Source organism: Corvus kubaryi, unplaced genomic scaffold, assembly GCF_017639235.1.
Source record: "Corvus kubaryi isolate FWS band 111438036 unplaced genomic scaffold, C.kubaryi_AGA036_p1.0 66, whole genome shotgun sequence".
Lineage (NCBI taxonomy): Eukaryota > Metazoa > Chordata > Aves > Passeriformes > Corvidae > Corvus > Corvus kubaryi.
In genome coordinates, this window is record NW_024582054.1 from 10,525,884 (window position 1) to 10,553,279 (window position 27,396).

The window sequence follows — 27,396 nt, forward strand, 5'->3', positions numbered from 1 at the left end:
TTTTTCTGGTAAATTCTTTTCATCCAGATTTATCATTCCATATTTTGCTGATATAATGTTATATATCACCTTAATTTTAACTTCAGGATTACACAGATGCCTTATAGCTTGTATAACAAGACCCTGCTAGCAATCATCTTAAAGGAAAAAGGAGACTGCCTGGCAATTGCAATAGCAATAGCAACAATCTTCATTTAACTAAACTCAAAATTGCCATCTAAAATTCCTGCTCAACAGCTGGAGAAGTTTTAACTCACTGTGCACTTTCCTTTAGAAGGTAAAGGTTCCTTTCTACTTGAAAGACTGAAAAGATAAAAAATGGATTTGGGACAGACTCAGTCATAGCTGTGCCCATAAATTAAGTCAAAGTGTGAATATGTAAGTTGTTTTCTGCAATTTTTTTTTAAATCTTTTGCTCAGCCAGTGGAATACCCAATGCAAGTTATGTGTTTAACCTCAACAGATTATTCCAGCTGCTACAGAGGATGCCAGTTTGGGTATGTCTTGCCCAGGTCAGGTATGTCCCTGTATGGAAAGCTACAATGAGGTGAGCCTGGAAATTCGCTTTTTTGGGACAGGGAGAGAGAGAAAAACCTGTGTTTTCTAATGGGTTTTGCTTTAGCTGCAATTCAATATTCCTGCCTTTTTGGTGAGTGGAGAAGCTGATTTTTCTCCAGCCTGCTCATTCATTGAATGAGAAACATACCTGTTTTATGGAGCAGACAATTTCTTTTCTTATTCAACAGAGAAGGCTAATTATTGAAAGGATAGTATTACTCATGCATTTAAAATGGAGATTTTGAGCTGAGGCAATTTGGGTTAAGGTGCCCTAATTCTCCCATTGTCCTGAAAATGTCTGAAATATTCACTTGTCTGATCACCAAGTTCACTAGTATACCCCATTAAAAAAAAAATCTCTTCTTCTTCTGAGTCATCTTATGTGTACATTACACTGTAAGTCCAGCAGAACCCTCATCTGTATTGGCTTGAAAGTATGCTGTACATCCAGCCACGTAATTGAAAATAATAAGGTCACAATAAATGGGATGGCCTTGGGGTATAACACCCAAGGGATTCAATTGGTGTCGCTTTGTATCAATGTCCATGCATCATGGTAATTGAGGTAACATAACCAATTACCACATTTTAATTAGAGTTGTAAGGACTTGGGAAAATCTGCAATGGTGAGACAGCTCACTTGAAAAAAAAGAAAAAGAAAAAGAAAAAGAAAAAGAAAAAGAAAAAAAAAAAAAAAGGCACTTCTTTCCACAAGCTTGTTTCTTAGGAGGTAAAGAGCCTGCTTAAAGGGCTGTTCAGGATTTTTACCCAGCATCCTCCTCTTTTCCTTCTTTATAATGCATTTGGAAAAACAAATTGTTAAAAAATACTATATTGCTTCTGATTTGGTATCTTTATTCTTTTACTCTATTTATGTGTTTCTGTGATGCTTTCTGAGAAAGAAAACAGTTTTTCATAATGTTAGGAATGGTGTCTCCCCTTCACTTCTCTGTATTTACTTCACCAATGCAATATTTTTTCAACCCATGGGATGACACTTATTCTAAGCTGAAGAAAACATGCACAAACCCCCTTCTTTCAAGGGCAAAAAATTATTCTGTCATTGTTCAGTATTTGCTAGATAGCTTCACTAAACAAAACTTGGTTTCTAAAAGTTTCTTATTTCATCACCAGCCATCATTTTGTAAGGTGACGCCTAGCTAAAAACCTTGCATAAAATGCAGAAATTCATCAGGAGTCTCTTGCACAGCAAAGTACTGAGAGATTATTAACTTATTTGGGTGAGGAGGGCACGCTATATATTGTAAAGTGCTGAACACTCATTACATGGTCTAGCCCTTCCAAATTATTTAAGGACTTATGTTTGAACCTTTACAGATTTTTTTTTTAATATCTATCACAATTTTTGTTTTGCTATTGGACCTCTTCCATATAGCCTATGACAGTACCATCTTGAGGGCCTGCATTTGCTCACTTTGGTGCTTCCTTAAAATATTTACTTTTTAAGTGAATGGATATTTGATTTTAGAGTTTTTAATATGATGCATCTTCCTCATACTTGAGGTGTGTATGTTTTTGAGCTTCTGGGTTGCATTACATGTCTGATTTGTGACATGGAACAAATAGCTTTAGGATCTAAAATGTAGTTACATAAGTGTTGAACATAGGTCTAGATTTTTCTTGGAATTTAATTGAAGATAGGTAATATGCCCCACATTCTTGCAAGAAATTCTGTGTTTCTGGTAATTTCCTTGAGGACCAGCCATAGTTATGAGGACAGCCATCATGAGAGTGCACAGTCGGGATGGTCTGACAAAATGAAGCTGGTGAAACCCTTGTTGTTGAGCATATCTAAGTAAAAAAATTGCAGACCCAGTCAATTTTAGTCAAAATTCAGACAAATGCTGTGTCATATTCTTGAGAGAGTCTCCTGTGTGGTCAGGTTTTTAGAGTGAATAGAAAGAAAAAAAGAAATATGTTTAAGTCTTTCAACAGAGGGCTCTATTCCATCCTCAGAGACTGCAAATCTTTCTGTCACAATTAAAAGTATAAGGTAACAATCCAAGGGTGAAATACTCCCTGCGTTTCACCAATCTGCTATATTATTCCACCGTTTCCCTCACTCTGGCAGATGTTGTCATGTTTTGCCATGGCTTTGTAAAATGATGGGAAGTTCATACTCATAACTCCAGCCAAACCAGAAAAATTCTCAGGAATAATCAGTTTTCATAGGAAAATAAGTAATTTTCAGAAATTAGAAATCTGATGTTTCCAAAGCATGCAGATGCTGAAAGAACTATCAAGCACCAAACAAACAAACAAACAGCAAAAATACCTCATTAAAAGAGAAAAGCTAAAATGGTTTTAATTTTCAAGGACAGAGGTCTTCAAAAGACTTCCTATTTAGGCATTTAAGTATAGAGTCAGCTATTTAATAGTGCTCAGCAGACAGTGACTCTCATTGCAATGCGTTGTGTTCAAATTACAGGATGAAGTCAGTGTTTTATTTAGACACCTAATGTCCACTAATCATAAGTTCATGACTCAGGCCAGGATTGTCTTAAAAATTACAGTTAAGGGAAATATGAAAGTCACAAACTTGTGATTTTTTAAATTAATTTAATGACTTGTTGCTCTGTGTGTCTAATGAATCCACTTCTGCAACGAACCTTATATGAGTGCAATTGAAGATAATCTTCAGACCTTTTTTTTCAAGAGTTTTCAAACAAAATAGCTTTTAGAAAAAGAGGAAGAAGCCTTATTTTGTGACAGGTTGCACTGCAGTTTTTTCATCTTACAATGGCCTTTCATGTTGGATATAAGGCCACAATACTCATGCCACTATGGAAATAAACTTGCAGGGTCTTCAGGAAGTATCTGCATATCTCATTGTTCAAGATTATAGGATGGTCTAGGAGGTACATCAGCTCTAAGCAGGCAGGAATATAATTAAAAACTATTTTAAAAATAAATGAAAATAACTAAGGAGCAATTACTTTTTTTTCTCAACACACAAAGTAAAAGGTACCTGATTAAATTATCAGGCAGGAGATTTAAAACAATCAAAAGGGAATACTATTTTCAAGGAGTGTATAATAAAAATGAAATTTGTTCCTACAGGATGTGGGGGATAGCAAAAATACAAATGAGTTCAGTAAGTAGTCAGACAAATTAATGGAGGAGACATCAACTAATGCTTATTAAATTCCAAATCTGAAAGTCCCCACAGGCTGACTTCTCAAATTTGGAATGGCAACTTCCGTACCCATATATGTTTTTGAGGGTTTTCTAACTTTTCCTTAAACCTTCACTACTAAAAACTGCAGGAGATGGACTCAGCTGAATGGACTGTTGACCTCACCCAAAATGACAGATGCTGTTTGAAAGCACATGAACTTGCAGAATTGGAGGCCTACCTATGCTATATGTAAAGTGAAGAAGTTTTACAGTATGCCTAGAGAGTTTTCATTTCATTAGGAGGGTTTTGTGCTATTTCCAAAATCTGGAACGTGGCCATTTAGGTAGTGTGCTTTCACCAGAAGAAAACTTTCAGAAGTGTACCCACTTAATAGTTTTCCAAGACATTTCTAACATATTTTTCTGTAAAACATACAGAAATTATAATACATCTACTTAATTTTTAAATATGTATATACATTTATGTCAGAGGTACTATAATATGCATTAAATAATAAAATGTAAATCATGAGAAATGATAATCTGAATTTCATTTCTCCTTACCTATAAGATGTTTGTGTCATCATTGTAGCTCTAATCCATATCCAGGTCTTCATGTTCGATGTGTGCAGTAATATGTAAATTAGCTAGCCAGCTGCATTAAGCAGTGTTTGTTTATTCTATTTCTTTTGGCATAGCATATAACTGAATTTCTGCCAAAAATGTGGCTGCCTCAGGGAACAGTGTTTGAGTCGAAGGAAGTTTTGAAAGGAAAGATATATCATAAGTCTTTACTCTGTGAAACAGTAAAATCAAAAGAAATTCTGTTCATAAAAAATACCTATATTAATGTAAAAGAATGAGTTTGTAAAACACAATGAACAAACAGAATCTCTTTAGAACACTCTGTTTACATTGGCTTTGTAAACAAGAATACAATACTAAGAGACAGTGATTTTTTTCATGCGTGGGAAGGATGACAAAGTGGTGAAATGTGAAAATGGAAAGTTTAAGAAAAATTATTTTTAAATGGCATATTAATCTCCCCTAACACATAGCAGTTAAGTGCATTTAAATTTAGAAATCAGTGACGTTTAGATTTTAAAAAATTGCATTAATGATGCGTAGAGCTATCTACTTATAGTTGCAGTCATTTCAGTCTTCCTGCCTGACACTTCCTTTTTTATCCAGCCAGCTAATTTCCCCTCCTTTGTGAGGAGTAACTGTTTTCACACTAGTGCTTACCCAGCAAGCCTCCTCATTGTTTCATGGTTAATTATCTTCTTGAGCTTCACCTTCTCGAGCAAAGGGAAAAAGACTGGGCCTCCCCACAGCTCTAAAGAAAGCTAAGTTTTAGAGATTCACTTTGTGAATAAATGTAGTGTCTGATCTACAAATATAATAAATGCATTCCTAAATTTTTGGAGTCAGCTCATTCAGCAGTTTTACTGAAAAATTCAGAAAGACACTTTCTAAAAATCCATTTTGATTTTTAAAAAGGGAGGAATAATGTTTCAGTGTGAAACAAAATACCATAAACTGTTCCAAAATTTCTAAGTGTTACACAAAAAGTACATGTCAGGCATCTAGTTGCAGTGAAAACCTGAGCAGCTGCATGAAAGACTTTGAGCTCTATAATACATATTAACAACACGTCTACTGATAACATTAATACTAATAGCCCTGTTCCCCTCAGTTATTACTTTGTAAACTCTTAGTATTCATTGGACCTTTTGTACCTCACCAGCACTGAAAATAGTCGCTGTGGATAGACTGAAATCTTCAGCTTATGTTCTGATTTTATCCCAAGTTTAAACTGTATAACATTTAAAATAAACCCACCTGAAACAGAAGAAAGTTGAATAATGGCAATATAGTGATTTTGTAACAGTGAGTTACTCCCCATTGTTATTTTGTACTCTGTCAAACTAAGATAGGCACATGTAAACCTCTCACAATAGCAAGATATGGTTGTCCACTACTTTGGCTTCTTAGTGAATTTCTACAAAGTATGCTTATATCAAATAATTTCTCAAGTGACCAGACCAAACTGTGCACATAATACTGGTACTTGAGACATTGTACAGGACTTATTCAATGTCCTAGCTTAGACTGGAAATTCCAGTCCTTTTTTTCCAGACAGCTCCAGAGCTGTGCTGACATCTATTATGTATAGAGAAAGCTATAAACTTCATCACTTACCAGAGAAGGAGACAAGAAAATAATCTGGAAGTTCAAAGATGAGATGATCTTGGTGAAAGAGCTCTGCCTACCTAGGGACTGCTTATATTTGGAGATTAGGCCAGTGTTTCTATATTGCAACATTTGAAAAGCATCTTTTCTTAGATATAGGCTGTGTAATGGCAAGGAGCAATTGTACTGTTGTAGCCTCAAAGTGCTTACCATTGTAATTTTGATTCATTGCCAGAACTCCCTGCCACTTACTGACAACTGTGGTGTTTAACTTAACACTTGGAAATCCATAGGTGGGCAGACTGTGCAAGTACTCATAATATGCAGTATTCTTCTAGCCTTTGAGTTAACAATACTTGCTTATTGACTCCCCTCAAGTTGCTATCTCAAATTTACAGATGGTGAATCAATCACCTCAGGAAATGCCAGAACTTAAGTTGCAAAGAAATTGCACTGAAAATTTAAATAAGGGGGACAAGGAGTCCATTCTCATTGATAACAGGAATTTGGTGGTCTCGCAACTGATTCAGAAGAAGAAACTGATGATAGGGACAGGTATTTTTCATGCAGTCCTGTTATTCATTAATAATAGATAAAGTTTCCCTTTCCAGTATACTGGAAGAATTTTTTTTGTTTAGAAATTCAAGCCTCTCTGTTCCAGCTCTTCATGAGAAAACTTTCTTTCTAGGTTTCTCCTAAGGTCAATCTCCCAAGGGCTTATGTCCTGCTCTTTTGTACCTTACATCAGTCTATGTTTCTATGGCGATTCTCACTCTTCAGAGTTTTTCACAAACCCTCATTTCTGCTGAAACAAAGCTCTTTAAAAAGCCATGATTTCAGGTGTCCTGATGTGCCTGCTGCAGTTTGGAGATGGCTATTGTGTCTACTGAGCCCATTCATAGCACCCACTGAGTTGTTCTGGTTTAACTGAGAGTACATTGTTAAAGGAGTACCAGTTCCAGTGCAAATGACACTAAATTGAAAGTATTCTAAACAGTATGTAGACCTCTTAACTAGTACAAAGAGAAAGCAATAGTGATTTTTTTTGTGTCACTTTTCTTTGCTTGTACAGATTTGTTTATGAGCATCTAAATGCAGAATACAATTGATTTGCCATTAATATGGTGTTCCACAGACTCCCTGATTTTTGTGGATATTTTGTAATCTTAACTATAAAGATGCCATTTGGGTCAAATTCGGAGACTTTGCATGGATGAACTCCCAGCAACTCGCATGGGCATGTATCTGAGGTATAGTGCCAGGATTTACTCTGTTCTGAACCATGTGTACATTGAAACATTTTGGGTTTAGGTAAAGCTAAGAATGTTTTTCTAAGAGTTCCATAAAGGGCTTGTGATGGATTCTTGAAGAAAGAAAATAATATATTTCTCTGAAGTAAAGGTGATATATGAAATGACATTCAAGGGCAAAAATCCTGTCATGTAACCTCTTGACAGATGAAAAGAAAGCTACAAAGCCGCAAAAACAACAGTTGGTAAAATACGCCATGTAGCCAGGCTTTCTCATCACAGAAAAAAAGCTACAAATACACAACTTGGGATATAGGTCTGGGATTGTAAACCTATTTGGGTGACAGTATTATTCAAGATAAAAATGTTATAGAAGTTTTTCTTTCTAGAAACATTTAAAGGGAGTCTTTAGCAAATAAGAAACAGAGATGTTAGAAAGGATGAGATTGCCAAAAAAAGAGGCCAATGCTTCCATAGAGGATGGAAAAAAGTTAATGGGTAGGTCATTAACAATGATACTTTGGACACAGTGCAGGGACTGAACTTGTTGAGTCCCTGCTTTTGCCTGGATCTGTGATCAAAATTAGTTCCTGTAGGCCTTCTGCTGACATGGCTCACCTTCTGTTTTGGCCTGGCTTGTACACTCCAGCTGGAATGTGATGGAGAGGCTGGAGACTTTCACTCTTTCTTTTGTCCATCTGGTCCTGCAGGCAGCTTACCAAGGATACTAGAAGACCCTCATAGGATTCATATGCAGGCACAACTGACCCCAGAATCTTACCAAGCATCATCAGGTGACATTGAAATAGCAGAAGAATGCTTAGAGAATGGACAATTTCCCTGACTTCTAAAACACTGCTCCTACTAGTAGGAGTTAATAGTTTTCAGCTGGGCATCCTCTTAAAACATCACTGCAGTTATTTTATCTGTTGCTTAGAAGATATGCCCACAAAGCTGCTGCCATGATAAGGAATATTAACCATTTTAAAATCTGGGTATTACAATAGTAGTCCTCTATTTATTTATTTCTGAGCATTATCAGAGATCTTCAAACATCATCATATAGACCTGAGCAATGGTGGAGCCTCCGTTGTTCCCAGCTCATACTGAGACCCTTGCAGGTGACATCTGTGACTGCAGAGGGCAGAGGCAAAGTCAATGTCCTTCTCTGCGCATACAAGCACCCATGTAGGACCCTGGCACTACCCGTAAGCATACACGACCCCAAAAAGAGGAGTTCTGCATGTGCAGGATTGAGTGTGTTATTTCATCGAGAGAGGCAATAATAATTGTAAAATTCAGAAAGAGATTACTTCAGGCTTAGATCTTATTTTCTCAGGAAATAAATGTGTACCTGCCTTTAATTGCAATTATAACAAATATGTATGTTCATGATATGTTTCTTTCATGATCTGTGATAAAGCATATATTCTTCCATATATTCTGAGACTATTCTGTAATGTGTTGGCCACTTCAGTATTATGCACAGGGAATATTATGCATATGCATATGCTTATGCATATTAAAACATTGGTGTTGGGAAATGGAGATAGTTTTTTTGATGACTGTGATATAGGGAACACCATTTAGAAAATGAGTTTAAGTGAGGCAGAGATGAAGTGGCACTGTACACATGACTATTTCCCTCAGCAGAAGTACTTGGCATGCTTGCATTTTTCAAAAGACAAAATCATGTTTGTCTTCCTTGAATGTGCACGCATTCCTGGATGTGGGGGATGGTTTTCTGTCCTTTTTCCCCTGGCCCCTCAGTGCAGTTGAGTTTGGATAATTTGGCCACAGCAACTGAAGGATATGTTGTAGGGAGGGAGGAAGAACAGAGTTTGTATTTATTATTGTAAAAGCTCTTTTTTTCATGTTAATTCCTTTAAAAAAATATAATAGTACGTAGGGGTTACATTGCAGGCCTGTTTCACCAACACAAAGTATCTGTACTGGACTAGCACATGCAAATGAAGCCGAAACAGAGAATCATTGTTTAATATAATTTGCTTCAGAAAAAAGCTAAACTATTCTTGTTTTAGTAAAGGAAACAAATGAAAAATTGCATTTTGACACTTTTCCTTAAAGAGCATTGGGGCTGAGGAAGTGTCTTTATTTGGCTTAATAACTTTATTTCTTCCCATTAACATTTTCTGCAGATTAACTGGTTAGCCATTAGACATGAACTCTACAAGCATTTAAGCACACACCTAACTGTGCTCACAAGAGTTATCCCACTGAAATGGGAATGCTTTCCTGAGCAAAATAGTTTTGGGTTCAAAGTAGGAATAGCTAAACTCCTTAAAGCAGCACTTTCAAACACATTAGAATTAATTTAACCTTTCACTCTTCTGAGACTATAATTGATTATTCACTTAATCATACTTAAAACTTTTCATGCAACAATAAATGCCTCCTAAGTGTTGTTTATCTAGTGGTAACATGTAAAAAATAGGAATATGCATAATATTGTGCATCTTCTGATTCTTATTACATTGGGTTTTTTTACTTTCTTGGTCAAAACTATTTGCCTTTTCTTACTCTGAACAATGTGACCATAGAGAACTTCTCTAAATTTAGTGGTATTTAGTGACTTTATGACGACAGAAGCCACCCTGACCTACTTTAAAACTACCCATTTTTTAAAAAATTAAATATAAATTTATACTCACACACTCTTGCACATATGAAAAACAGGTTTCTCAATTCCAGGAAAATTAGTGCCATCAATTACACAAGCTGGTATCCAAAAAGTTTCTGCCCGACAGGATGGTACCCTTGCAACATGTTTTGCCACAGACTTCAGCAAAGCCAGGGATTAAGAGTCAACACGAGGCTCACCCCATTGAAATGTGAAGCTCTGTAGCACACTCCAAGATTCTCTTTAAATACAGTCTGTCTTAGATGTGGAGATCAGCATGTCTGTCTGTGATAGACCCCTTCCTTTTTGGGTATTTGTATTTCAAGAATGGATCATAGAATCATAGAATCATAAAATCAGGGAATGTTTTGGGTTAGAAGGGACCTTAAACATCATTTAGTTCCAATCCCCCTGCCATGGACAGGGATCCCTTTCATTAGACCAAGTCACTCAGATACCTTGACCCAGGCTAGGTAGAACTTCCTCTGGAGTCTGTAAGTGCAAACTCTCTAGGAAAGCCTCATTCATAATCAACTGAAACAAAATAAAGAACATGGTGCAGCTCTTTCACAAGTAAAGTTTTCCCAGTTGGAAATGGCAGTAGGAGATTTATCTGCTTTGTGTAAAAGATGAATTATACAATACTATACAGTTCTTTTGAATGAAAAACATAGACAGAAGAAACAACACCATTTTTTTCCCAATAAAGTGAGCAAACAATTTACCTCTGACTCTATCTGACATTTATCACTTGTACCCTCCTCTGTACAACATCAAGTAAAGGATAAGGTTGGTGAATTTTAAACATTCTTTTGGCAAGACCTAGTAATCTATTACTATCATGATAACTCTAACCATCCAGCACCCTACCTCTGCACTGAGCAGCCTGAAAAAGAGACATCTGATATGATAAAAATAGTCCTTTGAAATTCCTAGGTTTTTACCTTGCTGCTGCTGTCAGTGCAAATGTAGGCTGGAGTGACACCACCTTCCATTCTTCACTCAGAGATTTATTCAAGAGGCTAGGGTGTGGCTCTTCCAAAAACTACCTCAGTGTCTGTCTCGTTTGAACAGTTCACTAAATTTTGTAAAAAAATTTATCAAGAATATAAATCTGTACTGAAAATGCCAAATACAAAATGTTTGTGACTTAAGCTGAGTGGTTTGTTTCCAAGTTAAAACTTTGTCTGTATTTGGGAAGGGCTGCCAATATAGTTGATAACCACTAAATTTGTAGTTCAAGGGATATGATGTTTATAACTACAGTAGTAATTCACTAATATCAATTTAGTCAGTTCCTTGGACAGAAAAAGCTATATTGGTGAAATGACCATATCTACACAAGAGTCTTTGCAAGTATAAACAACAATCAGAAATAAAATAAAATAAAATAAAATAAAATAAAATAAAATAAAATAAAATCCTTTAGCATCAAGCTAAGCCTGTAAAACTTCTGAGTATATGCCAGGACTTGGAAAAGCATATGCATTTGAAGAATAAAAAAATAGGCTTTGAAGTGGGGAACACTCAGTGAAGATGAATGGGCTGAGGTCACAACTCTACATGTTTTATTGTTTTAGTCCATCTGACTTACTGAACAAACAAGGCAGCCAAGTGCTGATTTACAGAGGGAAGGTTATCTTCCTGACCAATAAGGACCAAATGTTTTGTTTTGAGAAACAGAACCAGATTCTATGGTACATAAAATCCTTGGAACCTGCTGCTGATTTCCTGCCTTCAGTAATTTCTTCTTGCAGCTGGCAGAAGCTTAAAACAGTAAAATCAAGCAGTTTAGGAAACTTCCCACAGCACTGTCTTCCTAATGCTGAGTACGACAGAGTTGTAAAACAAGACACAGAGAAAATGAGCCATTGAATCTGATTTCTTTTTTAATCTAACAGGTTTTCAAATGAACTTAATTATAGTCATTCTCTTGCATTTTACTTAAATGTTGGTTAAGGGTCAGCTACAGGTGGGAAACTGGGTCCAACTAAGTACAAACCAGGAGCTTTTATTAAAACATGGCAAACTGGCAAATCCAAATAAAGATTTCTGAACTCCACAATACAGAGCAGTACAAAACTGCTCTGATAGCCATAGCTGTCTAGCAAATGGGTGTTTTCATGGGAATTTAACTTTAGCCAATGTCTCATGGGGGAGAAAAAAAGGACTCTAGCAAAGGTACTCTATAAAACCTTTGGGGTAGGTAGATCCACAGAGAGACTCTAGGTTTCAGTATTAGTCATGACAGATTCACAAAATACCCAAGGCTTCCTAACCTGCCAAGAAGGAAAAAATTATTTCATGCCTACATTCCTATCCATTATTATGTGCAATATCTTAACACAGCTGCAGTACTCAGGGACCTACATTACAGCTAAGCCCAATGAAGCATGAGGACACAGATTTATCTTAGATGGAAAGAGTCTTGATTTATCAACTAAGTTAATAACTGCATCACCCTGTTGAATGGTGGATAGCTACTCTGCCCAGTTTGGAGAAAATAATTCCTCCTGATTCCCTTTGATTGTTTTAGCCTTTGGCTTACTGGACATACTGGGATGATATAGCCTTGTGTCTTGCACAGAACAATGCCACCTATATCCATAATTAAATAGTCACTGGAGCAGAGGTTTGGCACTGTCTGTGTCTCTTGCAGGTCAAACATGACAAACACAGCACTGCAGGACAAAATTCTCCTCATCTATCTATGACCAAATTAATATTTAATTGTTTTATGCAAAATGACACAGGACAAACAAGCTTCTTTTCAGAACAGCATGTAGATAGGGCTTCTCCTGAGAGAATAGCTTGGTTCATATCTCTTATGCCCAGTCTGACAAAGTGTCCCATGCCCAAAATCAGTGTCCTAACTATTGAGCTCACAAAAGGGCTGAGCAGCTTTAGTTCTTACTTCAAAGAGAGTTTCCAGCTGAGAGCCAAAGTCAGAAGTACGTGCCTTTCCCTGCACAATTAACCTTGGCCTAGTCTTGATGAATCTAAGTCAGTGACTAAGTTGTGCAGAACTGCACTTCGTTGGAGTACAGCCTCATTTTATCTGCTTTATGTTTGCTGGGATTTGCTCTTGCTATTTGGCATGATGTCAATGCTGTATTTGCAAAACAACACTTACTCAAAGAAAATTAGAGAAAGCAAGTGATCAGAGTTGAAAGGTTTTCTTGGAAGAAGTGTTTGTGTTTCTGGATACAGTGATCACTGTTCAGCTGGTCAGATGATTTAAACTGAAGAATTCGACATTAGTCAACAGTTCTATTACAAGACTCCTTGTATAAGCAATGCCTTCTCTAATATGGAGGCCTCTCAGTAAATACAAAAGTAAAGTGAAATTAATTTGTGCTCAGCCCCCAAATCAGGGACCATTTCAGTCTTATTTTCAAGGGCTTAAAATGGTTTGGTTGGCCACTCGACAAATCACATTTGAGTGAGAAAAGTTGTCAAGGTGTTCTTCCTCTTCCACACATTTCTAGAATGAACAATTCTTGTTATCATATGTTCTGAGTCATAATAACAAACATTATTGGAAAGTTACAAAAGTCCTTAAAAAAGAAAATTAAGTTTAGCTCATTTGTTTGTCAGTCCTTTTCCAGAGAAAGGTACCAGGGCAGGCATTTTTTGAAACGCATATAGTACTTAGTTTTTCAGCTGAAGATATTAACATTCATTAGTCTTACTTGTTATTTTTACTGCCTTTATTATCAAGTAAAGAATAGATAAAAATTTTAATAAAAAATTCATCAAGAATTTGTGATCTGTTGTTTTAAAATTGACAACACTGAAGTTTGTTATAAACATTTCAAAAATCCTTTCTTATACCCTTTATATATTAACTATTTTAAACTTAAGCAGGCTAAGAGAGATTTTCATATATCCAATACAATTGCATGGTTTTTACTAACACACTCCTGTGTGATTCTTAGTTAAAACTTACTATATATAAAGTGACCAACCACCATTAATGAATATTAAAGAAAATTCAAATTTCTGTATTATATTTTGACATCAAATAAGAAGAAAAAACTAAGAAGTCTAAGAAATCTTTCAAAATGTAATAAGTTTCATTTTAATTGATTATTGTAATAGCACACAAGAGGTAACAAAATTAAAAGGCTATTAGTGATCACTGTTCCAAAAATGCACTTTACTTCCATTAACTTACATGATTTCAATGGAAGCACATTTCAAGTACAGCTGTAAATATTTTTAATCTTTGACTTTTTCTTTTACAGGAGCCCCTAAATGTTATTGATCCCAGTTTGATGGATCTAAATGGTCCAAGTGAAGATGCACTAGAATGGGATGAAACTGACATAAGTAATAAGCTGATCAGTATTCACGAAGACTTAAGTGATCCTGATCAGGAGCTCAAGGATGATCTAAACCAGAAACCTGCTTCAGAAGAATGTGGTGATAATGATGTGAATGAAGATGAAAATATCAGTAATCGTGGAATTCCTCTTTATTCTCCCAATATTACTTCCCCTCCAAATCCTCACATCTATCAGGTCTATAGTCTTCATAATATTGAATTATCAGAAAAAAAACATATGCCTTTTTTGAAAAAAACATCCAGACTCTCGGATGTAATGCAGTCTAACATTTTAAACAAAAGTCTTAGTAAAGACTCATCATTTTCATCTACCAAATCCCTGCCAGATCTAATAGGAGGGGCCACATTGGCAAAACCATGTAACTACATGTATCAGAGTGGAAACATAAGCAGGCATTCTGAGAGTGAGAGTGGGATAGTGAGTGAATGTGATACAGAAACTACTAATAATTCAGAAATTTTTTTGCTAAATGATATTGAAAGCAGTCAGAGTAATCCTGAAATAGGGCATGTGGAAAGTCAAGTGGATGATGTAATAAAACCAAAACTAAAGCAAGATGAAGAAGATCATACTAGTCTTTCAGACGATTTCCAATTGGCTCCTTCTGCATATTGTGGAAGTGAAAATGATGAGAATTTGGACAGCATTACCATGTCTAACCCTGGTTGTCTAGAAGAATTGCAAGGAAAACATGAAGTGTTTACATTTTATGATTACTCATATCTTCAAGGCTCCAAATTCAAATTACCAGAGATAATCAAACAATCACAGATTGAAAAGACACATACAGAGGGTAGTTTGTTTCATGACTTTTGTTTTGACAAAATACCTGGCAAATCTGAACATAGGTCTGGAGAGTCACAACCAGATGGGTTTATTCATGATCATACCCTGGCAAATATCTGTGGAGAATCAGATCCCAATTCCTGTAAATCCACAGAAACTGTAAGAAAATTACCTGTTACAGAGAATATAAGACAGGTTTCAACTTTATCTCATAGTTCTTCTTTAGAATCTCTGTCTGTAGTAGGTGATTTGTTCAGCTCAGGTATTTTTAAAAGTGGAGATGGTCTTCAGCGAAGCACCTCTTTGGAGAGCTGGCTGACTTCCTACAAAAGCAACGAAGACCTTTTTAGTCATCATGGCTCTGGAGACATAAGCGCAAGCAGTGATTCTGTTGGAGAGCTCAGTAAAAGGACATTAGATCTTTTGAATCGCTTAGAGAATATCCAGAGTCCTTCAGCTCAAAAAATAAAGCGAAGCATCTCTGATATAACACTCCGAAGTAGCTCTCAAAAAATGTCTTTTACTGGACAGATGTCTCTAGATATTGCATCTTCAATCAATGAAGATTCAGCAGCTTCTCTCACTGAACTCAGCAGCAGTGAGGATCTTTCTCTCTGCTCTGAAGACATTGTACTACACAGAAATAAAATACCAGATTCAAATGCATCATTTAGAAAACATCTTAATAGATCTGTAGCTGATGAGAGCGATGTCAATGTCAGCATGATTGTTAATGTCTCCTGCACTTCTGCTTGTACTGATGATGAAGATGACAGTGATTTGCTTTCAAGTTCCACCCTTACCTTAACTGAGGAAGAGCTAGGTATCAAAGATGAAGATGACGACTCCAGTATAGCAACTGATGAGGATATTTATGAAGAATGCAATTTAATTTCAGGACTTGATTATATAAAAAATGAACTCCAAACCTGGATTAGACCAAAATTTTCCTTGACAAGGGAGAAGAGAAAAAGTAACCTCAGTGATGAAATTCAGCGCAGTAAAGAAGTTTGTAATGAGACATCAAAAGCCACAGATACATTAAACATTGAAACACTATTGAATGGTTCAGTACAGAAAATATCAGAAAATAATGGCAATAGTAAGAATATACCACGTGACCGTGAAAAAGGGACAAAGAGTCACCCAATGAAAGACATCTCTCAGGTTGTGAAGGATCAGCTTGTGGATGATATGGAGAATGGCAACGTTGAAAATACTCTTGGCAGTCAAAAGGAAGGTCTTGTTAAAGTAGCAGCAACCCTCAAAACTCATGCATCACTTGATGTCAGAGAAGCTGAAAATGAATGTGGTGTCTGTGAAGCATTTACAGATAGTTCAGATGATTCACATATGGATGGCAAGGAGACTGTTCTGTCCTCAGCTGGATCCAGAAGCTCTCCAAGAGAATGTCAAAGTCATCTTCAGCCTGATCATCACTCTGTTCCTTCCTCTCCTGCAAAAAAGCCTTGCCTTGAATCTTCCTCAGAAATTAATTCTGTAGGTGTACAGGACACAGCTTTACAGCCATCCTTACCTAATTGTCAACAGCACAGAATAAACACTGAAAAAATTCCTGATTGCTGTGCAGCCTTGAAATCCAGTGAAGTAGAATGCAACGCATCAGCCAATGGTCTTGATTTGTGCTGTAACTGTGAATCGGCTGATTTTGATAAAAAAACCATCGAAGATGGCTCAGTACACAATTTTGTGAGGGAGATAATAGACATGGCATCAACAGCTTTGAAAAGTAAGTCACAACCAGAATGTGAGTCATCTGCTCCAGCTTCATTAGCGCAGATCAAGGAAAAAGTGTTAGAACACTCTCACAGACCCATCCAGCTAAGAAAAGGGGACTTCTATTCTTATCTTTCACTTTCTTCTCATGATAGTGACTGTGGAGAGGTAATCAAATACATAGAGGAAAAGAGCAGCACTCCTGTGCCACTGGATTTCACAGATGAGAGAGAAAATATTGAATGCTTCTTTGAAGCCTGTCCTGAGGAAGAACGGGTTGAGCAGCAGCAGCAGTCTATTTCTAATGGTTCTTCTGAAGCACAAGTAGAGCAGCAGCAACCTATTTCTAACCCTATTTCTGAAACATCTGTGGAGTCACTAGGTGAAGTGGCTCCAGAGTCATTAGAAGTTAAAACTTCTTCTGAAGGTAGGGATTTATCTTTCTTATGTGGGGATGGCAATGATATAAATGTTCCAAATACTAACAAACATTGTGCATCAAGCAATTTGAAAAATGCTGATGATAATTTGCTGTTTTCAGATGGAAAAACTGAAAGTTTGGAAAAGAATTCTCCAGAAATTAGCACTAAAGAGAATAGTGCAGGAAAATCACCTGGAACAGCAGAGAAAAAAGGATGTGTTGCTGCTTCTGAAGAGGCTTCAGCTACAGAGTTTCAGATAAAGCTTGGCCATTCACAGAAAAAGGATTTTTTGCATCAGAACAGAAAAGCTCTTACTTGTGAAGAAAATCTCCTGAAACTTCATAAGGACAGACATATAAATATGCACAGATAGAATGTAACCCTCTCCAGGCACATAGATTATTCTAAAAACAGGTATGTACTCTACAAGTTGCACCTTTTTTTTACTTTTTTTTTTTTTTAAACTTTTTTGTACAATGAAAGATGAGTCATCAGCCGGGGCTTCTGTTTCGTGATAGTGCTATATCGTTTGTTTTGATTACACTATAATCCCAGTTTACATGCCACTAGTCAACAAATGCAGTGAATACTAATTGCTTTTTGCCCTTTGGCTTTGCACTGACTGGAGCTGCTCCCTTCTGGAACAAGTCTGCTATCTTGCAGAACCTGGGAATTCTTCAAACATAATATATCAGCCTCCTTTCCATCCTCAGCTGAGGGAACCAGAAACCAGCTCTGCTCATTGATGCCTTTCTCTGCAGTCAGCTGGTCTTAGGAGGAATTCAAAAGCATTTGATGAAGCTGAACTTCCAGTTCTACAAGAACTAATTTATTTAACTAGTGAGTTCTACAATATTTCCAGACAAATCATGAAGAATGGCTAAGCAGACTGGAGAATAGAGAGATAATAAGTCATCTCTTGTTGTCAGTTTACCATGCTCTAAATTCAGTAAGCCACTATTAAGAACACAATTCTTACAACACAGTGTTAGGCCAAAAGCTGAGGTTGCCAAAACAACAAATCTTTACAACTTCCTGAAAGTGTATAATGTGAGGGTAATGGAGATGGAAACTGATAGTCAACCAGCAGTACTGCAACCTTTGGTTCTATTTTGTGGTAAGCATTTTGAAACATGAATGAGATGGTGGAACCTAAGGTAAAAAGGTGGTCCTGATCTCTACCAATGTTTGAAAGTGGTTCAAATCTGGACTTTCTGACCTCACATAAATGTCGAACAATAACTGCACATTTAACAACAGATGAGGATCTCCAAAGCAACTTTTGGATCAGCTCCTAGCATGCAGCACTGCTCCTTTGAGTCTCACTAGTTTGGTGACCCAAAAGCCAGCACAGCTCTATCAAATGCCACTAGTCTTTGGAAACACTCCTCCAGTAGACCACAGCCAGAATGGCAACTCAAATGCCAATCCAATTCCAAATGCCACTGCTTGCCAGAAGCTGTAGCAAGGGAATTTCAATAAAACACAAGGCTAAGCATGGGACAGGTTTCCCTGAGAAGTTCTTGAATCTCCACCTGTGGAGATTTTCAAAATTCAAGTGGATGTGGCCCTGAATATTCTTTTCTACCTTTGAAAACAGCCTTCCTTTGAACAGGAGGTTGCACCAGTTGATGTTCAAGTTTCCTTCCAACCTAAGTTATGCTATGATTCCATGATGTTGCCAGGAGAAAAGGCTGTTATTCATCACTGCCCACGGAAACCATTAGTACTCTCCTGTTGCAAACCATGTAGCTGTAGCAGAGGATCTCATCCGATTTATAAAAAATACATTTCTTTGCTGCTCTTAGAGATCTAACTTCCTCATTTTTGATTTTGGTGTGTTATATTACTATGCTTTGGGCTTTTCATTTATTGGTTGTTTACCCAGCATTCACATTCATGTATATATATATCTAGCAAAGCCTTTAGGTTATGACAACAATAGCTTGCCGCTATCTCAACACATCTCTGACTAATGAATTATCTTGGAACCATCATAGCAAAGAGGATATTTCTGGAATGGCTTTGAAATAGGCTATCATGACCTGCTGATTACCAATTAGGTTAATACTTGGACACATCCAAACAACTGGAGAAGTAATGGAAATCAACTATGAATTACAAAAGTCATAGATGATACTATGTATTCTAGAATTAAATTCAATGGATTAGGTGTATATAAAAGCCTCTATCTGGAAATTGAGATGATGACAAAAGTCTGAGGTTGTTAACTGAAAATGATGTAAACATAAGCTTTCCAAGTTACTGTTTTATTAGTTTTCTTATTTTTTCACTCATTTTTATAATATTATTTTGAGGAAAAATGCTTGCTGTAGTGAGTGTGATTTTATCCTTGTTCTCATTCTTTCACTGATGAAGATAATGACATGTCTTTTCAATTTATCAATACTTTTCCTCTGAGGATCTCAAAATACTGCATAAACTTACCTCACTCTTCAGAACTTCATAGTTACTTGCATGATAGCCAAATGGTTTTATTTATAAGACTGGATATAAAAAATATGCAGTTTGTGTGAGGACTAAGATTGGACATGCAGAATAGATTTAATAATAAATGTCCCACAATGCAATAAAATATAATGCAGAATCTGTATACAACAACTTAATAGGGTTATGTTATAGCTTCCACTTTTGCCCAGGGGTTAACATATTATTTTAAGAGAACAAAGCCCTTCACACTACATTCCCACCTTTTCTACACAGGAAGATACACTGGTTCTTAACTTGTACATATAGCATTACTTCCTTGGGAACTATGTACTGTATCATTCCCAGTAGTAAAGTTCTAGAATACATATAGTTTATCTCTGACACACCAAAAATAAAAATACGAGCTGCTAGGTTTGGTTTCACTAAAGTCTGAGCTCCCTTCCCCCATTCACAAGCTTGATGCTTTAACTTCATCTCTCATGCTATGGGGAATGAATTACAGAAGCAATCTATCCTAATTTGTTAACTTATTCAAATAACAGTTATTATACTTAACTATGCTAAAGATTATCTTTTTGGTGGCAGATTGTTTATTTTTTGATGAGGCTAATTACTGATTTTCCAAAGGTAATTTACATTTATTACTAATACATCTTTTAAAATGTGACAGATAAATGTTGTTCCCATAAGTGTATTATGAAAAAAGTTACTATTTAAAAACACATTATTTAATTTGAAAGATAAATGGCAAACACCATTATTTTTCCTGAAGCACCTGTGCTGTAAGCTCATTTAAATGTGTAATTCCATGTGTAGCTGCAATACTTAGAAAGAAAAAAATCTATAGTATATGTGTACCTTAAATGTATAATGAGAATTCAAAGCTGAAAAAGGCATGGTTTCAAATGTAGGTTGATTTTGTACTGTTTTAGTATTTACTTTGGCTGTACAGGAGAATAAAACTAATAGTGAATAAATATTTTTGTCAAATATTGCAATCCCGTTGTTTAACAGTGTGCTACAAAAAAAAAAACAAACAAACCATTGTGGGAAAATTATAGCAATTCTATGGGCAGGCTCAAAAATATCTCTGACAGCGCTGACTAGTCTTTCACATGAGCCAACATGGAGTTCTCCAACAGAGGTGCTCATAAAACTATGCTGATTTTATTTCTCAGTTAGGGGTCACCTTGAAAGATCTATCTGCACGTGAGATCATGTGATCTTCTGCTGTCACTGTGACCCATGACTCACCAACTGGGATGGGAACTTTCAGTTACAAATTCAATATGCATAGAGATCAATACATTCAGGACATTTATGTGTTTTATCCAAAGTCTTTTCCAGAGGATGCCTTAGAATTCTGGGTGTAATCTGTTAGTTCTTACAACTAAATCCAAAAAGCTATTTCCTTACTTCTGTAATTTAAATTTAGGTTTTAACTTAATTTAAGGGAAAAATAATTTACTTGCACTTAAGAAAACTAAATTGATTTTATCTGACAGTGCTGCAATATTAGATAGAATATTCTGCCACTTATTATCACCAGGAGAAACCCAGCACTGATGCTCAAAGAGCCTGACTGTTATTTCCTGCTCAGCAATAGATTTTTTGTATGACTTTTTCCTTCCTTGTCTCAGTTTTTTTAGCAACAAGATAATGAGAATAATGATCAATGGGACCTATGAAGAATAGCTTATTTACTTAAAAGTATTTTGAGATCCACAGATAAAAGATGGTGCATAAATGAAAAGGACTGTTAGCTATTTATTTACTACAGAAAAAAAAAAAAAACAAGTTTACATAATAGTTATTATATATTAATTTACTTTTAGAGACTGGAACTACAATAATAATCTAAATGTTTGCTTACTTTTGTTTTTCCCTAGAGATTTTTATAGGGAAGTAAATAATATAAAGTTTCTTTATAGAGTTTAAAACAGTCTGACTTTTTAGCTCCTTACAATACCCGATTTTAAAAAAGCTAAATTAAGAGAGAATCATGTATTGAAATCTATGAATTACATAATTTTTGAAAAACTTGACATAATCCATCAGTGAGACTTTTCTTGCTCATGCCAGAACTGTAGAAAGCTTTTGATACAATCTTCCCCTTTATTCAGATCAGTTCTTCATTAATATCTAAACAGATGGTTGAGCTTTTCACTATTTTCAAGTAAGTGTATTTCTTGTATAAATGGGGAGGAATGTGGTCAGTTACAGCAAAGAAGATCAAAGGAGATGGTAACTGGATAGATCCAGATATTCCTGCTTAACTTGGAAGGCACATAATGCATGTCTGGAGTGCCTCCTAGGAAATGCCTATGAGATGTACTTTGCACTAATCTTTGAGCTGTATTCTGACAGTTATTTTTTCATAATTCTCATCATAAGCCAATGCTCTTTGTTGAATAGCTTAACTCTAAACTCTGAGCTGGATAATTCTGTAGTATGCAAATTCAACTCATTGCTGGTACTAGAAATGTCTAAATAGCTATTTACAATTTAAAAATGCAATGATGACACTGACAATTCTATTCACGGACCACTTCTGTGACAATCTTTTCCTCCTCTCCATTGAAGTCCCATTATATATGTTTGCACAAATATTAAAATAATTGTTGGATAGATCTTTTTGTTGCTTGACTTTTGAAAATTTCTATGTTTTCATTGGTTGGTGCACTTCTGAGTGTGCTGAAGGTAAGTTTGCAGGTAAGGATGAAGACAAGATCCAGGGAAAAGGTCTGATGTGATGAATACCCTTGTTTCTTTAGAAAAACAGTCTTTATGAAAATCAGTGACTTTTCTACATCAGTTCATTTTTTTACACTAACTTGTACCTCAGGCTATTAATAGTCATTGTTTGCTTACTGTATGCTTCTGCATTAAAGGCTCTGGCATGTGACCATTAATGGCTATCTATTATTGTTCTGGAAGACCTATGTTTGGAAAATAAAACTTCATTTTCTGTAACCTACTATTACTTTTTTGTTTCCTTTTAGAAACTTGGCTGCAATTCAGGTGCAGGTTCATCCTGTAAACCCTGGGATGACCTCCAATTCCATTGTATCACTGCCTTTCATTAGACTGACTCCCAAGACAAATTTTTTTTCCAAATGTGGTTTGTCCATGTTGGCTTTGTGGTCAGGCTGCATATGCTATTCCTATTTCAGTGATCATTTTTATTGTAGCAAGGCCATTTGCTTTCATATGGATTCCACTCCCAAGCTACCTCTAATGACCTTCCCTTCCTAAATTGGATGCTCCTGCGCTACTTATCACTGGTTCTGTTCGCTAAAGTTCTATAGAATTCACGATCAGCCTGGTTCATCTTTTCAGAATTGTACCTGTCAGTACTCTTCTATTTTATGTAACAAATTTAATATTTATCTGTATAATGCATAAGTTTATTGAAACTATTTTGCTTTTAAAGTGACTATTTTGTTGGATTGCAGCAAAAAGAAGTCATTGGTCCTCCTGATTCAATACATCTAAAAATTAAGCAATTAAAATAAATGGCATTTTATTTATTGAATTTAAAAATTTAATCTATGCAACACTTCAAGAAACAACTACATAGTGTTGTATATTAGAAACTGTTGACATTCTACTGAATTAAGTATTGCATTTTGGGTTTTTATGCTTCTTGAGGTGGTAATGAGAAAAAAAGTTTTTAAAAAATGTGTGCCTTGCTGTATTTCTTATACCATTTATTAAAAAGCTGCTTTCACAGTAAAATTATGTTGGTTTGAAAGGAGGAAATAGCAAGGTTAAGATGTGTGAATAATTTCTGTATATATGTATAACCAACTGCAAACACTGATGTATAATGACAGTATAAAATGCTTTCATGTTTGTGATGTCCAGTGATGTGGAAATTATAAGCCTTAAAATCATTAGATTGCATGGTAATTAGAATTGGCATAATAAACATAGTTTACTGGGGAAAAAATAAAGCAGAATTGGTGATCTGTTTTACCTGCGTTCCAAGCACAGAATGCTTTATCAAAATTCAGAAGAATATGGTTTTCTTTGCAAATATTTCCTAGAGATACGTGACTTTTTAACTGGTAAAGATATGTATTAACTAACTCAGAGGTAAAGAACTTTGTCATTAAAGATTCTGCAGGTATTTTGGGCCAAACAAGGAGACACAAATATTTAGTATCTTATATAGTATTTTATAGGAATATTTTCATTGTTTATCAGTAACAGTTTGTTGTCCAATTCTTAAAATTTCATTCATTTACATAATTATATTGAATCAGCTCTCCCTATCTAGACACTCTAGCAGTTGGCTGTTTTGGTGACTTAGACTGTACATTTGAAGTGTTTTTATATTGTGCTAAAACTATTTTGAGTGGCCAAAAAAAGCCAGCCAGCCAGCTTTATAAGCTTAACTCTGAAAACATGGCATTCTTCTCCTAAAAACACTATTGAGAAGGAATGTCATGGAATTTAAAAGACAAGAAATGCCCTCTGATGCCACCTTTAATCATTATTTTTCCAAGTATAAAAATGTTTTTACAAAAAGCTTCAACACTCCTCCTTTAAAAAATGTACATCAGTTTGACAAGCTTAGAGGAACTACACTGACCAGGAGATATATTCATACAACACTGAAGTAACAGGTATTTAAAAACAATCTCATGTTTTCCAAATTATTAACAGCTTCCTATTACTGCAAGAGGCAAATTATTTGTCTCTCAATTTAAATTTCCACAGTGTAGCCTTAGGCAGGTGTGTAGGGCAGCAGTAGCAATTCTAAAAGAGTAAATAAGAAGAAGTATTTACTGTGTGAAACTTTTGAATCTGAGAGATTTCTGCACTTACATATCTTCTATCATGTGCAAGTCTAACAGGTTAACCTATAATTACCTAAAATGTATAACAATATAGCTAAAGACCACTTTATTATATTTGAAATATTTTTAAGATATATATTCATAAAATAATTCAAAATATAACTCCTAATTTTAGTAGAATTTTTGCAGTGACAATTATGTTCATTTATGAGTTATCTCAACCATGATTTTTAAATGATCTTGACAGAGGAATGAGTTTAAAATTATTCTTCTTTTCTGCCTATCTTTTTCTGGTTTATGCTGTATTTTTTTAAACTTACTTTGACTATAGTCATACCTTACACTGTGACAACAGGCAAACTCATAAGTCAGAGGCTTTTCAGATCTGTCATCTCACCCAGCAGAACTCCATCAATTACTTGTACCATTCTATTAGGCCATTTGCCACAAATTCACTTTTTTCCTGGGGGAAAACAGTATTACTTGTCAAATCAATAAACCCCATATTCATCATACAATATCCGGAATATTATATGGTCACAACTCAAATTTCTGTTGTTCCTTTCCAAGAGACTGGAACATTTTAATTTCACCAGTAATCCCAGATCTATATTATTTGGTCTCATGAGATAAAGTCATCATTTTTATGACTGTGACACAAGACCCATCATTATCAAATACTCCGTTTTTGGCTAGAAGATTTACCCTTTTAAAATTTTTATTCTCAGAATTGACTTTGTTGTCAATAAAAATTGATTTCTAAAGTAAAATGCTGATGTATATATTCCACAGGACTGTTTCCTGTCTTAGCATAAGTCATGCTTATGACCATATTGTACTGGCACTTCTTGCAATTTCCTAAAGGAAAATATTGGTATGGTGTAAAACTAATGTTGATATTCCAAGAGTACCTCCAAGATCAGGCCATGCAGAGAGTCCTGTACAGAACTCATCATCTGCTGGTGAAATTCTTTTGTGGTGCAGAAGAATGCTGCAGGCTTTCTGCAGAATTTATTCCCTACTAAAGTTCCATAGGCTGCTTTTTATTCCACACACTCCCTGGCTCATGCTTGAACAACATCTGCAATGTGTGAGGAGACCATTTGACAGCAATGGCCCTGACACATGGATCTCCTTTTCCTGCCTACTTCACATTCCTCCCACAGAGAGCCAGAGCTCTCCAGCTCTAAGCAAAGGCAGTGCACACTAACACTAGGGCTAAAACACATGCCTGGGACTACAGTATAAAATGGTTTTTGCAATCATATTCATTTTAAATATAGATAGCCTTCTAAGCCTTGTTCCCTGTCTTTCTCACATAATGGTTTGCATTTTTCCCAAGACAAGTAAAAGATTTTTAGTGGAACACTGCCTCTCTACCACAGTACTGGTAAGAAAGCCAGGTGGTATCTCCATGTTCTTACAGTTGTTTGTGCTGTTCATTGTATACATATGTACACATCAGCATACAAACACAAGAAAATATACTGAAATTGTTCCTGTTTGGTTTGCAATAAACTCAAATAAAGAGTTACTCATTTAGACAACATCTCGACCTTCCTCCTTGGTAACAGGATGCACAGATTACATAGCCTTCCACACCACATATTTTAGCGTTTCGTTCCAATTCCCCTGTGTTGAGGAAAACAACATATTTTGAATATCATGTATCTGGTAAGAGGGCTACTTTTGGTTTTTTTGTCTTTTCTTTTTTGGCCGGAAAACATCAGGAACAATCTTGTAAATTTTCTTCTGCTGTTGTGCACAGAAAAGGGGTTACTAATGGTTAGGCCAGACTGTACTAATACTTGGCTCAGGAGGATTAACAGGGATGTCAAGTTCTTAGCCAAGCCAATCTCCTTCACTGACAAATTTTTACAAACTTATTCCTAATAATAGCATCACTTTGAGAGGGATTTTGGCCAACAAATAACATCTGATCTATTGCCTTCAGTGCTGTATGTCTGATTTTTCAGTTGCCCTGTCTTTTATGCCTTTTCTACCATCCTGAAAAGCTTACAGTTTTCATATGACTACTGTTTGCTCAGTAAATACACGTTCATCCCTGATATTAGAAATGCCTTAAAGGACTATGCCATAAGTGAACTTCGCATTACTTAAGTCTATGTACTGGAGGAATTATAAGTGCTCCAGTGCTTTAAAAATGGAATTTCCTTTGCAATAGCAAGTAGTATTACTTTATTTCTGGTGAGTGGAGAAATAAGCTAAGTTAAAACTGAAGTTAGAATTGTATAAATCAGTAATTTTAGAGTACAAATATTACTGTGATATCATAGGTATTGTCAAACTAATTATTAAAATTTACAAGAAATACAGAATTATATCATAATTAAAATTAAATTAAATATGGTATGAAAAGAACAGTTAGATAAGTAAATGTTTTTACCTCTGCCTGATGTTGAGCCCATGTCTCTGTCACATTCTGGAAGTGGAAGGGAAAATAATCTTTAAAACACATGGAATATTTTTAAGATTTTTCTCTTTCTTGCAATTAGTGTAAGGATGTTTTGAATGCAGCAAGGATCTAGTTGTAGCATTTTCCAAACATTAGGAGAGTGACAGGGAAAGGAAAACATGTTTGACAAGATTTCAAGAAATAGTGGAAAAACACAAACTATTCTTGATGCACTTCATTTACAGAATGAAAAAATCAGACTTTGGAAGAACTGCTAGACAACATCAACTATATATTCCAAATCTTTTTTTTTTTCATGGGGAGATAAGTGCTACTGAAAATAACATGCCCTTAGGCAAGGTGGTATGTCAATTTCTCATACAGGCTATGGTGCATACATACCTGAATTTCTGCTCTGTAGCTCTTGAATAAAAAACCTGAATCTAGAATTCACTTTAGAGGGCATGGGTTTGGTTGTTTCTTCATAAGGAAGAGGACCAAATTTGAGCTGAGAAACATCTGCCTCTAACAAGCTTGAAAAAGAAATTGTAGCAAGCAGATCTTAAATAATACACAATGGCAGACAAAAAATTATAAGTGGAAAAGAAAACAAAAAAGCAATTATTCCATGAATCCTAGTAGTCCCTGCC

General features: G+C 35.7%; 1 protein-coding gene and 1 long non-coding RNA gene across 5 annotated transcripts in view; one reads left to right on the forward strand and one right to left on the reverse strand.

Moving 5' to 3' along the window:
* The window catches only part of AKAP6 (A-kinase anchoring protein 6), a 272,762-nt gene extending 245,574 nt beyond the window's left edge, over positions 1 to 27,188 (forward strand). For 2 of the 4 annotated variants that reach the window (XM_042047594.1, XM_042047595.1), the window contains exons 13-14: positions 14,028 to 17,488; positions 22,528 to 27,188. In XM_042047594.1, the coding sequence (XP_041903528.1) occupies positions 14,028 to 17,447 (3,420 nt within the window). In that variant the 3' untranslated portion in view covers positions 17,448 to 17,488; positions 22,528 to 27,188. Of the gene's footprint in view, positions 1 to 14,027 lie in introns of all 4 variants that reach the window. The other 2 variants (XM_042047596.1, XM_042047593.1) reach the window with 2 other exon arrangements.
* The window catches only part of LOC121673829, a 95,293-nt gene that overhangs the window by 22,739 nt on the left and 45,158 nt on the right, over positions 1 to 27,396 (reverse strand). The gene's annotated exons all lie outside the window — the stretch shown is intronic.